We start from the raw sequence: 12,375 nt of genomic DNA, 5'->3' as shown, positions 1-12,375 counted from the left end.
TCTGTGTATATCTCCTGCAAATAAGGCTCTCTTTCAAAAGATAACATTATCATACTTAAAAAAATTTAATAAGTTTCCTTATATCATCACATAGGTAGTAACTGTTCAAATTTCCAGGTATCTCAAAATATCAAAAAGCTTAACAGTTTATTAAATTGAATTGTGATACCAACAAGTAACCACAGCTTAATGGTTCCTATATCTTTTAAGTCTCTTTTATTTATAGGCTCTTAGTCCATTCAGGCCCCTATACTAGACTACCAGAGACTGGGTAATTTAAGTACGAAACATTTATTTCTCACAGTCTGGATGCTAGAGAGTCCAAGATCAAAGTGCCAGCAGATTCAGTGTCTGGTGAGATCTGCTCTTGGTTCATAGATGGCTGTCTTCTGGCTGCCATCCTCAGAGGGTGGGAGGTGTGAGTGGGCTCTCCAGGGTTGCTTTCATAAGGATAATACCACCATGAGGGTGCCACCTCACAACCTAATCACCTCCCAAAGGCAGCACCTCCTCCTACAATCACACTGGGGGGTAGGTTTCAACATGTGAATTTTGGAGGGCCACAAGCATTCTGTCCATAGCAGTTCCCCTCCAGCACTTTTATTTTTCTTGTAATTTATCTGTTGAAGAAAACAGGTTTGTCCTGCAGAGTTTTCTATAGTCTCGATTTCTGCTTTCATTTCTGAAAGACGTTTTTTGCCATATAGGACATTCCAGGTTGGCAATTATCCTCCTCTAGCACTTTGAAAATGGCATTCCTTTTTATTCCCCGTTTTGATTCCTTTTTGGAAATCCATTTTTTTCTGTTGGGAAGTTAACTTTCAGTTTAACTTTTGCTCATTTGAATATAATGTGACTTTCTTCTCTGGTTGCTTTTAGGATTCTCCTTGGTTGCTGGTTTTCAGCAGTTTTTCTATGATGTCCCTAAGTGGGATTTAATTTCTATTTGTCACCTTTAGGGTTCGTGGCATTTCCTGATTTTGTACTTAAATGTTTCTCATAAGTTTTGGAAAATTATGGGCCATTAATTCCTCAAATACTGCTTCTGCCACAGTCTCTTGATCCTCTCCACCTGGGAGAGCAAGTATTTGTACATAAGATCTTTTCATCACATCCCCTTGGTCTCTGTCCTCTTTTATGTATTTCCATCCTTTTAATTAATCTCTACCCATACTTTAGATGGATATTTTTTTATTTATATACTCTTTTCTTCAGCTCTTTCCAGTCTGCTGTTAAAATCTATTCAGTATTTTGGTTATTTTAGTTTTTACTCCTAGAAGTTCTATTTGACTCTTTTGTATATACTCCAGTTGGCTGCTGAAATTCTTCATGTCTTAAATTTTCTATCATACAGTTATTATAAAATTTCATTTATGGAAATTCTGATGGGAATCCCTGTGGGCTTGCTTATACAGACTGCCTAGTTTTCTGTTTTTTGTTTTTTTTCTTTCCTTATTTTGTTTTTGCTATTTTATTTTTACTCTTGGTTTTCAGTGATTTAGTTGTATCTCTTGGTATGCATGGTAATTGTTTTAATGTATGCCACACATTTTGCATAAACATTTTAGAGGTAACTTGAGGATCTGTATATAGTATCTTCCTCCAGAGAGTATTTACCTTTACTTCTGGCAGGCATTTAGATTCAAGATAGGTCCAAGTATTGAGTTACTTGGAGGCTAGGTTTCAGTCAGCGAGAGGTCTCATCTCTTTCTGGTTCACTCTTATTCCTAAAATGTAGTCTTTCAATGAGTCCAACTGAAAGTTTGTATTCATCTCTTCAAACTTGTGGGACTGTGGAACACTGTGCTCAGCTTCCTGGATCCTCAGCTACTGCTTTCATATCAGCAAATGCCTCAAGGGGAAAAGCGGCATTGAGTGCTGGGCTCATCTCTCTACACTACTCCTTTATAGGATCTTGGTCAGTGATGACGGCTGCCTTATCTCTCCAATGCCTTCCTGCAGATAAATGCTGTAGGAAATAGTCCCACCATATTAAGACAATTTTTTTAAAAATCCAGCTCTTGGTGAGGTGGTGGGTATGAGGTAAACTAATCTGCCATAGAAGCGAAAGTTCCTGCTTTAGTAAGTTTTAAAAAATGTATGATAAAATATTTGCATTCAATTTTCATTTCATGGCTATAGTTTTTCTGATAAATGGTCTCAATCTGCATTAGTTATTACTATTCCTTTCTTGTTTTTTGGTATGTTTATAGAAATACTGTGTTCCTGTGTTCGTTTCTTTTTGATTACTCAACCTGAAGAAGGCAAGTTTTTCCTAGAAGAGCTATTTACAAGTTTGTGGGGATGAGAGGCCAAGTGATAGTTAATTTTCCGTGTTAACTTGACTGGGTCTTAGGGTGCCAACAAGCATGATCAAACATTACTCTGGGTATGTCTGTCAAGGTGTCTCTGGATGAAATTAACATCTGAATCAGGAGACTGAATAAAGCAGATTGCCCTCCCTAACACAGTGGGCCCAACCAATCAGCTAAAGGCCTGCAGAACAAAAAGGCTGACCCTAGGGAGTAGGATGAATTGGAGGGAACTTCTCCTGCCTAAATTCCTTCAAGCTGGGAGGTTAGTTTTTCCTGCTTTTGGACTCTTATGGAAACAGCAGTTCTTCCTGAGTCTCAAGCCCTTTGGACATGGACTGAAACTATATCATAGGCTCTCTTGGGTCTCCAGACTGCAAACTACAGCTCTTGGGACTTGTCAGACTCCATAATCAGGTGAGCAAATTCCTTACAATAAATGTCTTTACACATACATGTGTGTGTGTGTATATATATGTGTGTGTGTGTGCGTATATTTGGTTCAGTTTCTAATACAGGCTAAAGCCATGTTCTAAGTCAGGGATCTGCAAACTTTCCAATAAAGAATTAGATAGTACATATTTTTGTCTTTGTGGGACACACATGGCCTCCATCACATCTTGTTCTTCTCACAAAAACTTACTTAGAAGTTATGTAAAAATTCTTCTTAGTTCATGGGCCTTAGTCTGAGAGTCAGATCTGGCTCAGGTCACAGTGTGCCAATTCCCTCATTTAAATTGATCAGGAATCCTCCTAGTGACCTAGGGTTGTTCTCATGTGTTTTTGGCCTGTACTTCTGTGAGACATAGACAGTTTTGGCACAAGTCACAATGCAGTTTTCTTTCTTTCCTTCTACCAAAGGAGCACAGCTGTAATTCCCTGTTTACCCTACCTCCAACCTCACTGTCTTCTCAGAAGGCAATGGGGTCCAGAGAAGCTATTGATGCCAACATACACCCTTACTTGTCCATTGAGAATAAGGGATTGAAGTTCTGTACCTCAAGGTGTGCCACTTACCTCTGAAAATGTACTTTACCAGCTATTTTCTTTTTACAGATTTACTGAGGTATAATTTACATACAATAAAATTTATTCATTACAAGTGTATGGTTCACGGATTTTTAATAAATTTATTTATTTTTAATTTAAATTTTATTATGTTATGTTAGTCCCCATAAAGTACATCATTAGTTTTTGATGTAGTATTCCATGATTATTTTTGAACACCCAGTGCTCCATGCAATACATGCCCTCCTTAATACCCATCACCAGGCTAACCCATCCCCCCACCCCACTCTCCTCTAAAACCTTCAGTTTGTTTCTCAGAGTCCATAGTCTCTCATGGTTCATCTCACCCTCCGATGTCCCCCCCCCCTTCATTTTCCCCTCCCTTCTCCTAAGGTCCTCCATGCTATTCCTCATGTTCTACAAGTAAGTGAAACCATTTGGTAATTGACTTTCTCTGCTTGACTTATTTCACTTAGCATAATCTCCTCCAGTCCCATCCATGTTGATATGAAAGTTGGGTATTCATCATTTCTGATGCCTGAATAATATTGCATTGTATATATGGACCACATCTTCTTTATCCATTCATCTGTTGAAGGGCATCTCGGCTCTATCCACAGTTTGGCTTTAAACATTTAATAATAAATTTATACAGCTGTGCAACAATCACCACAATCCAGTTTTGGTACAGGAGAAATTTCCCCACTGCTGGTTTGCAGTCAGTCCTGGCTTCAACCTGAGTTCCAGGCATTGCTGATCTGTTTTCTGTTTCTATACTTTGGCTTTTCCAAGAAATTTAATATCAATGAAATCCTACAACATGGAGAGTTTGTCTTTCACTCAGTATTGAGATTCAACCACAGTATTGCATGTATCAGAAATTCACTCCTTTTTCCAGCTGAGTAGTATTCTATTATATGGATAATAGTAAATTTCATTTGCTTGTTCACTAGCTGATGAGCATTGGTACTGTTCCCAGTTGTTTGTTATTGTGAATAATGATGCTATGAACATTCATACACAAGTTTTTAAGAGGACTGTGTTTTCAGTTCTCTTAAATATCTACAAGAATTTCTGGGTCACATGGTAAGGGTATGCTTAACTTTTTGAGAACCTTTGAAACTATTTACTGAAGTGGTTATACCACCACCAGATGCTCCTACAAGCAGTGCAGGAGTTCTAGTTCTGCCATATCCTTGCCAAAAGTTGGTATGGTCACTCTTACTGATTCCACTTGTTCTTGAGGGTGTACAGCAGTACATAACTGTGGTTTTAAGTTCACATCTTCCTAATGACATTGAACATCTTTTTACATGCTTGTCATTCATATCTCTTTCATGAAATGTCTACTCAAATTTTTCCCCCAATTTTTCACTGGGTTGTTTGCATTATTTCTTATTCTTGAGTTTTAAGTTCTTTCTATATTTTAAATATGTTTCTTATCAGGTAAGTGATTTGCAAATGTTTCCTCCTCATCTGTGTATGTCTTTTAGTTTTCTTAATGTTGTCTTTAGGTGTGATGAAGTACAATTTATCATTATTTTTCTCTCATGGGTTGTACTTTTAATTTATATCTATGAAATTTTCGACTAACCCTAAATCATGAAGATTTTCTCCTATGATTATCGCTCACATTTCAGTTTATGATCCACTTTGAGTTAATGTTTTTATATGGCATAAGAATTTAATTTTTTTGCAAATGGATATCCAAGTGTTCCAGCACAATTTGTTGAAAAGATTATCCTTCTCCCTTTGAATTGCATTGGCACTTTGGCTGAAAATCAATTGGCCATAAATATGAGGGCTTATTTTTAGACCATTAATCTATGGTTCCATCATGCCAATACTACTAGTAAGTTTCCAAAGACTGTCAGCTAAATCCTCCAATTTTTGTTGCACAAGGCTATTATAGGTCTTTTGTATTCCCAAATTTAAGGATGAGCTTCTCAATTCCAGAGCCTACCAGAATTTGGATAGGGATTTCCCTGAATTTATACATTAGAGGAGAACTGAGGTCCTAACAATTCCAAGTCTTTCAATCCATTAACAGGGTACATCTCTCCATTTGTTTAGATATTCCTTCATTTATCTCATCAGTGTTTTGTAGTGGTCTTCCTCTGGTTAATTCCCAGAGCTCCAAAATGGTTGTTTTTGACAATGGGGTCCACTTTGAAAAAATTTTTTTTTCTTGAGAGGATTCATCAATCTCTTCATGTTAGCATAGAAAGAAGTTTACTGGCTGTTTTTGAAAAAAATTTTTTGCAGATGAATGTCTTCACTAATTCCTACAACACATTGTTTTTTATTATGATTGCTTTTGACAGCCCTCCCAACTAATTTGTGAGTGAGGTCAGCTAGACATCTGCAGGAAGGAGAGGAAACACAGATTTTGCAAGGCCGTGTTACAATAGTTACAAGTAGTTTTTTTTTTTTTTAAAGATTTTATTTATTTATTTGAGAGAGAGAATGAGATAGAGAGAGCATGAGAGGGGGGAGGGTCAGAGGGAGAAGCAGACTCCCTGCCGAGCAGGGAGCCCGATGCGGGACTCGATCCAGGGACTCCAGGATCATGACCTGAGCCGAAGGCAGTCGCTTAACCAACTGAGCCACCCAGGCGCCCAATTACAAGTAGTTTTAAGTAGACTTGTTCAGTATTAGAGAAATGCTAATCTTTTCATTATTACTGAATAAAAGCATGGACTCTGGAGCCAGACTGCCTGTATTCAAATTTCATCTGGCCACTTCCTAGTTCTCTGATTAGGAAAGGAGTCTCATCCCCCTCTGCCTCAGTCTCATCTACAAGATGGCAAGAGTAATAGGGAACACCTCACAGAGTTTTTGTGAGGATTAAATGATTTATATAAAGTAACTCAGAAGAGGACCTGCCCTCGTAAATTCTAGCCAAGTATTAGTTCATTTTGCTTGTTTGGAAATGAGAATCAGGTTTTGCTATTTGTACCTTGACATATCTGGCGTATAGTATGGAATAGTAGTATCGTATAGAATATGGAAACATGCTCATGACATTTTAAGTGAAAGGCATATTAGAAAAGGGAATGCACGTATGACTGCACCTACGTAATAATATTTATACAAACAAAACCTGGAAAGGAACACATAAAATTAAAATCGTTGTTTTGTGGTAATGAGATCATGGGTAACTTTTATGTAATTTTTGTAATTTTGCTTTTTTGTAAAATAATAATTTAAGAACAAGATACAAATAATACTTTTCCTTATGGGAAGCCATTTACTTTCTCTAACATACATGGCTAATTTTATTTGCAGTAAGTTATCTTTTAATAAAAAGTGAAACTTAACAGGGGTGCCTGGGTGGATCAGTCAGTTAAGCGTCCAACTCTTCATTTTGGCTCAGATCACAATCTCAGGGTCATGAGATCAAGCCCCACCCCGTGGGGCTCTGGGCTGGGCTTGGAGCCTGCTTAAGATTCTCTCCCTCTGCCCCTCACTCCCCCTCCACTCCCCACTCTCTCATTTTAGAGAGAGTGCTCTCTCTCTCTAAAAAAATAAAAGAAACTTACCAGACTTCTGAAAATATCAACAAACTTTTTTTCGATTTCTTTTTTTTTTTTTTGAGAGAGAGAGCATGAGTGGTGGGTGGAGGTGTGGAGGTGTGGAGGGAGGGGCAGAGTGAGAGAGAGAGAATCCCAAGCAGGCTCCATGCCTAGCATTGCACCTGAGTTGGGGGCTTGATCTCACAACCCTGAGATCATGACCTGAGCTGAAATCAAGAGTTCTACACTTAACTGATTGAGTCACCCAGGCACCCCTTTTTAATTTCCTTTTAAATTTTAATTTGTGGAGTTTAAAAATGTTGGCTAATTGAACATAATAAAAAAATGTGAATGTGAGAATCTATTCATAGTATTAATTAAATAAATTTCAAAATTAACCTAATAGTTGTTTTCTGGCTTCTATGCCAGAAGTTCTGCTGAGAAGAAATTCAGCTCTCTGCTCAGGTTCCAGACAGAAGAGCTGGTAGAGCAATGGCAAAAGTATTCTTTGGTTATCCCTCTTGGTGAAAAAACACAGTTCAAACCAAACCAGAAAATGATTGAACAGAAAGAAACAATGAAGATGCTCAGTTAAGGTGAACTGAGAGTTAAGGAGGAAGAGAAGCAAATGCTGTAAAAGGAATAAATATAGGGAAGAGGCTTAAAAGGTAGCAGAACCCAGATCCATCTCTATTTCTCCAGGAATAAATATTTCCTTGTTATCATTTGTCATTAAATATTTGCCCACCATACAAATTTTTTCTCAAAGTTCTACTCATCCTTCATCATACCTTTCAATGTAGTAAGAAAAGGTAATGTTCTACTTTTATTAACTTAGGAGACAGGCTTTTATTTTTATCCTTTGCATCTCATCAGAATCAAAAAGAGTTTTGCTTACAAATTATCTCTAAATATGTATTTCTGGAAAACTCGGCAGAACTTTATGGTTACTAATGAAATAAAACCAAGGGGTGAATACAAGATTTGATCTACATTCAATTTGATTATTATTTAATATAATTTTTCTTGAACTATATACATTTTTTACTAGGTAATTTGTTTAGAAACTACATGCAGAGGCCTTCTAGAGTTTAACTGCATTTCTTACATCAAGGTAACTCTTAACAGAATCTTAAATTCTAATAGACAGAAATAATGTTTAATTTTATAGTCATATTAGTTAAACACATGAAATAAAAATTATGTGACCTATTTGGATAAAATTCAAATACTGTTAGTTTTATTTTAGTGGAAATAACTAAGAGTTACACAATCACCTTCATATACTCTTCGTACTTTAAACAAAACATTCATACTACTTACTATCTCTGGCCACTTCCCACAGTGTCTGTGTACATCAGCTCCATAAGACTTTACAAAATGGACAAATGGAATTGTTTCTCAAATAGTTTTCAAGCAAACAAGCAAAGTCATTATTAAATGTGTAAAGAACCTAACAGTCATGAGGAAAGTAGTGAAAGATGCATGGAACACAAGGGAAAACTGAGAGACAATAAAAAGTCTCTCTTTTATGACTATTTAGTCATGGTATTTCAATCTGTTATTAGAATAACTAATAACTGAACAAAATACTTTTACTGGAGGAAAGTTCTAGAAATCATTATAAAACACAATTACCCAAATGTTCTTAATTAAATATAAATAAGATTATTAAAACGTCTGGATAATATTAGGATTTTTACAACTGTTTGTTAAGAACTGACAAAAGAAATGCAGAATAATGGCGGTTCAAGAAATCTCAGCTACTAAACAGAAAAACATTCCTTTTAAGTATTTGACATTTTGTTCACAAATCTGGCTGAGTCTAAGTTTAATCTATGGTTCTGCTCTTTACTCAAGCTACAGCAGTTTAGGCAGAGCTGGTTTCCCTGGATTCCTACCTACCAATGATATTATTTCTAGTTACTCGCAGTTTTCCACCATGAATAGGACATCATAGTTGTCAAAAGTTCTCCAGTTTGGCCTAAATATTCCTGCTCTTGCCAATGGCCAGCTTAACTCCAACAGCCATGAAAGAGTAAGTGCTAAGTATGACAGGAAAGAGTGAAAAAGAGAATAGATGGAAAGTGAAATAAAGAATAGAGGGTCAAAAAATAAATGGGACAAAGAATAAGATGAGATAAGTAAAACCCTCTCCTCAGAACTCCTATACAGACTGGTGTAATGAAAACTTGCCTATACCATCTAGGTAATCCTTGTATATAAGGAGGAATAGTAAACACAAACTGTGCATCAAACATAAAATTATTTCTACAATTTCTATCACAGTGCTGAACATCTAGCATATGCTCAGGGAATACAAATTAGATTGTATCACTCACCTTATCAAGTTCACTTGTCAGTTTTTTATTTTCTTCAGTTAATAATACTTTTTCTCGTTCATACTGTTGTTTGAACTCATTTTCAAATTCTTCCCTTTCACTTTGACTAACACAATTTGAAACATAAGAGGGGGAAAAAAAGGAATGGAATTAAAGTTAAAATAATGGTATCCCCGACTGGCTACTGTACCATATGCTTTTATTCTGAAAGGTCACATATGTTAAATGTGCCAAATCCCTATCTTCCCCCTTAAAATTAAAAGTCACAATCATTCTCTTTTAATTAATAGACTTGTCTGCCTAACAACATCTACTTTGTTTTTCATTTGAAAATCTGAGAAGACATCTGTGATTTGTAGACTTCATGATTGTGCTCACCTTATTTGGTTGCATATGTACCAGAAAGTATGGGAAAATGAAGAGGTTAGGGAAAGAGGGGGATACATGGGCCCCAGCATGATTCCTTATACTCAGTTCAAGATTTCTAGCAAACCTTCAGTGAAATTTCCAATAGTTCTCTCAATATATTCAGCCCTTCCTTTTCTTCTTACCTAGGTACCTACCTACACACATATGCATACATACACAACAAATTTAATATTATAAAACTTATTTAAGGGGCGCCTGGGTGGCTCAGTTGGTTGGGCAACTGCCTTCGGCTCGGGTCATGATCCTGGAGTCTCGGGATCGAGTCCCGCATCGGGCTCCCTGCTCGGCGGGGAGTCTGCTTCTCCCTCCCCCACTCCCCGTTTGTGTTCCCTCTCTCGCTGTGTCTTTCTCTGTCAAATAAATAAATAAAATCTTAAAAAAAAAAGAAAAAGAAAAAAAAACTTATTTAAAATGATAGTTCTGAGAGACACAACTGACTCATCCTTAGAGGTAAACATAGTGCTAAACAGACTTTTTGGAAACCACCTAAGGGAGAAAGGGGAATCAGTTTTCAAACACTGAGCTGAAATGCAGATGAAGAGGCTTATATTCTAAACAACCAATGGGTCAATGAAGAAATCAAAGAAATAAAAAAAAAAATACATGGAGAGAAATGAAAATGAAAACACAGTGGTCCAAAATCTCTGACACAGCAAAAGCAGTTCTAAGAGGGAAATATCCAGTGATACAGGCCAACTCAAGAAATAAGAAGCTCAAAAAAACAATCTAACTTTATACCTAAATGAGAGGAAAAAAAAAGACAAAATCCAAGGTGAGTAGAAGAAAGGAAATAATAAAGATCAGAGCAGACATACATGAAATAGAGATTAAAAGAGAAAAAACCCATAATGAAACCAAGAACTGGTTCTTTGAAAAGATAAACAAAACTGATAAACCCTTACCCAGACTCATCAAGAAAAAAGACTCAAATACATAAAATCAGAAACAAAAGAGAACTGATACCACAGAAATACAAAGAATAAGAGAATACTATGAAAAATGTATGTCAACAAATTGGAAAAACTAGAAGAAATGGATAAATTCCCAGAAACACACTATCTTCCAAATTGAATTAGGAAGAAACAAAAAATCTGAACAGACCAATTACTAGTAAAAAAATTTAATCGGTAATCAAAACTCTTCCCCAAAATAAAAGTCCAGGCCACAGCAAACATCCTCCATAATGGGGAAAAACTGAGAGCTTTTCCTGTAAGGATGTCTGCTCTTACCACTTCGATCCAACATAGTACTGGAAGTTGTAGCCACAGCAATCAGACAAAGAAAAAAAGGGGGAATATGAGGATCCATACTGGTAAGGAAGAAGTTAAACTGTCACTATTTGCAGATGACATGATACTATAACTAGAACACCCTGAAGACTCCACTAAAAAAACCTACTGAAATAAATGAATTCAGTAAAGTTGCAGGATACAAAATTAATACCCAGAAATTGGTAGCATTTCACTAATACACTAATAACAAAGTAGGAGAAGGAGAAATTAAGAAAACAACTGCATTTACAACCACACCAAAAAGAATAAATAAAATAGCTAGGAATAAACTTAAATAAGGTGGTGAAAGACCTGTACTCTAAAAACTATGAAAGAAATTGAAGATGATACAAACAAATGGAAAGACAGTCTATGCACATGGACTGGAAGAATTAATATTGCTAAAATGCCCATACTAGCCAAAACAATCTACAGATTCAGTGCAATACCCAGGAAAGTAGCAACAGCATTTTTCACAGAACTAGAACATGTAATACTAATATTTGTATGGCACCACAAAAGACCCCAAGAAGCCAAAGCAGTCTTCAGGAACAAGAACAAAGCTGGAGGCATACTACAAGATTTCAAGATATACTACAAAGCTGTAGTAATTAGAACAGTAAGGTACTGACTCAAAAATAAACACAAGATCAATGGAACAGAGAACCCAGAAATAAACCCACACTTATATGATGAATTAATATATGAGAAAGGAGGCAAGAATATACAATGGGGAAAAGATAGTCTCTTCAATAAATGGTTCTGGGAAAACTGGACAGCCACATGCAAAAGAATGAAACTGGACCACTTTCCCACACCATACACAAAAATAAAATAAAAATGGATTAAAGATCTAAATGTTAGACCTGATAAAATTCCTAGAAAAGAACACAGGCAGTAATTTCTTTGACATTGGCCATAGCAATATTTTTTTTTAGATATGCCTAAGACAAGGGAAACAAAAGCAAAAATAAACTGTTGGGACTACATCAAAATAAAAAACTTGCACAGGAAACCATCATCAAAATGAAAAGGCAAACTACTGAATGGGTGAAGTTATTAGCAAATGACATATCTGATAAGGGATTAATTTCCAAAATATACAAAGAATGTATACAAGTCAACACCAAAAAACCCCAAGTAATCCAATTAAAAAATGGGAAGAAGACCTGAATAGACATTTTTCTAAAGATGACATACAGACGGCCAACAGACACATGAACAGTTGCTCAACATCATTGATCATCAGGGAAATACAAGTCAAAACCACAATAAGATATCACCTCACACTTGCCAGAATGGCTAACATAAAAAAGACAAGAAATAAGTGATGGCAAAGATGTGGAAAAAAGGAACCCTCGTGCACTGTTGGTGGGAACACAAACCAGTGCAGTCATGGTGGAAAACAGTACAAAGGTGCCTCAAAAAATTAAAAATAGAAATGATCCAGTTATTCCACTATTAGGTATTTACCTGAGGAAAATGAAAACACTAATTT

At 36.2% G+C, this 12,375-nt stretch overlaps 1 protein-coding gene across 11 annotated transcripts in view; it reads right to left on the bottom strand.

The window, feature by feature from the left end:
- CDC42BPA (CDC42 binding protein kinase alpha) overlaps positions 1-12,375 on the bottom strand; it is a 347,703-nt gene that overhangs the window by 88,312 nt on the left and 247,016 nt on the right. For all 11 annotated transcript variants that reach the window (XM_064594441.1, XM_064594443.1, XM_064594442.1 and 8 more), the window contains one exon: positions 9,178-9,283. In XM_064594441.1, coding sequence (XP_064450511.1) covers positions 9,178-9,283 — 106 coding nt within the window. The remainder of the gene's footprint in view (positions 1-9,177; positions 9,284-12,375) is intronic.

This window comes from Mirounga angustirostris, unplaced genomic scaffold (assembly GCF_029215605.1).
Source record: "Mirounga angustirostris isolate CCGP_5_RB_7025 unplaced genomic scaffold, mMirAng1.0.hap1 SCAF_6, whole genome shotgun sequence".
Lineage (NCBI taxonomy): Eukaryota > Metazoa > Chordata > Mammalia > Carnivora > Phocidae > Mirounga > Mirounga angustirostris.
Note: the sequence above shows the minus strand (reverse complement) of the source record. Positions and strands in the feature narration are given on the sequence as shown.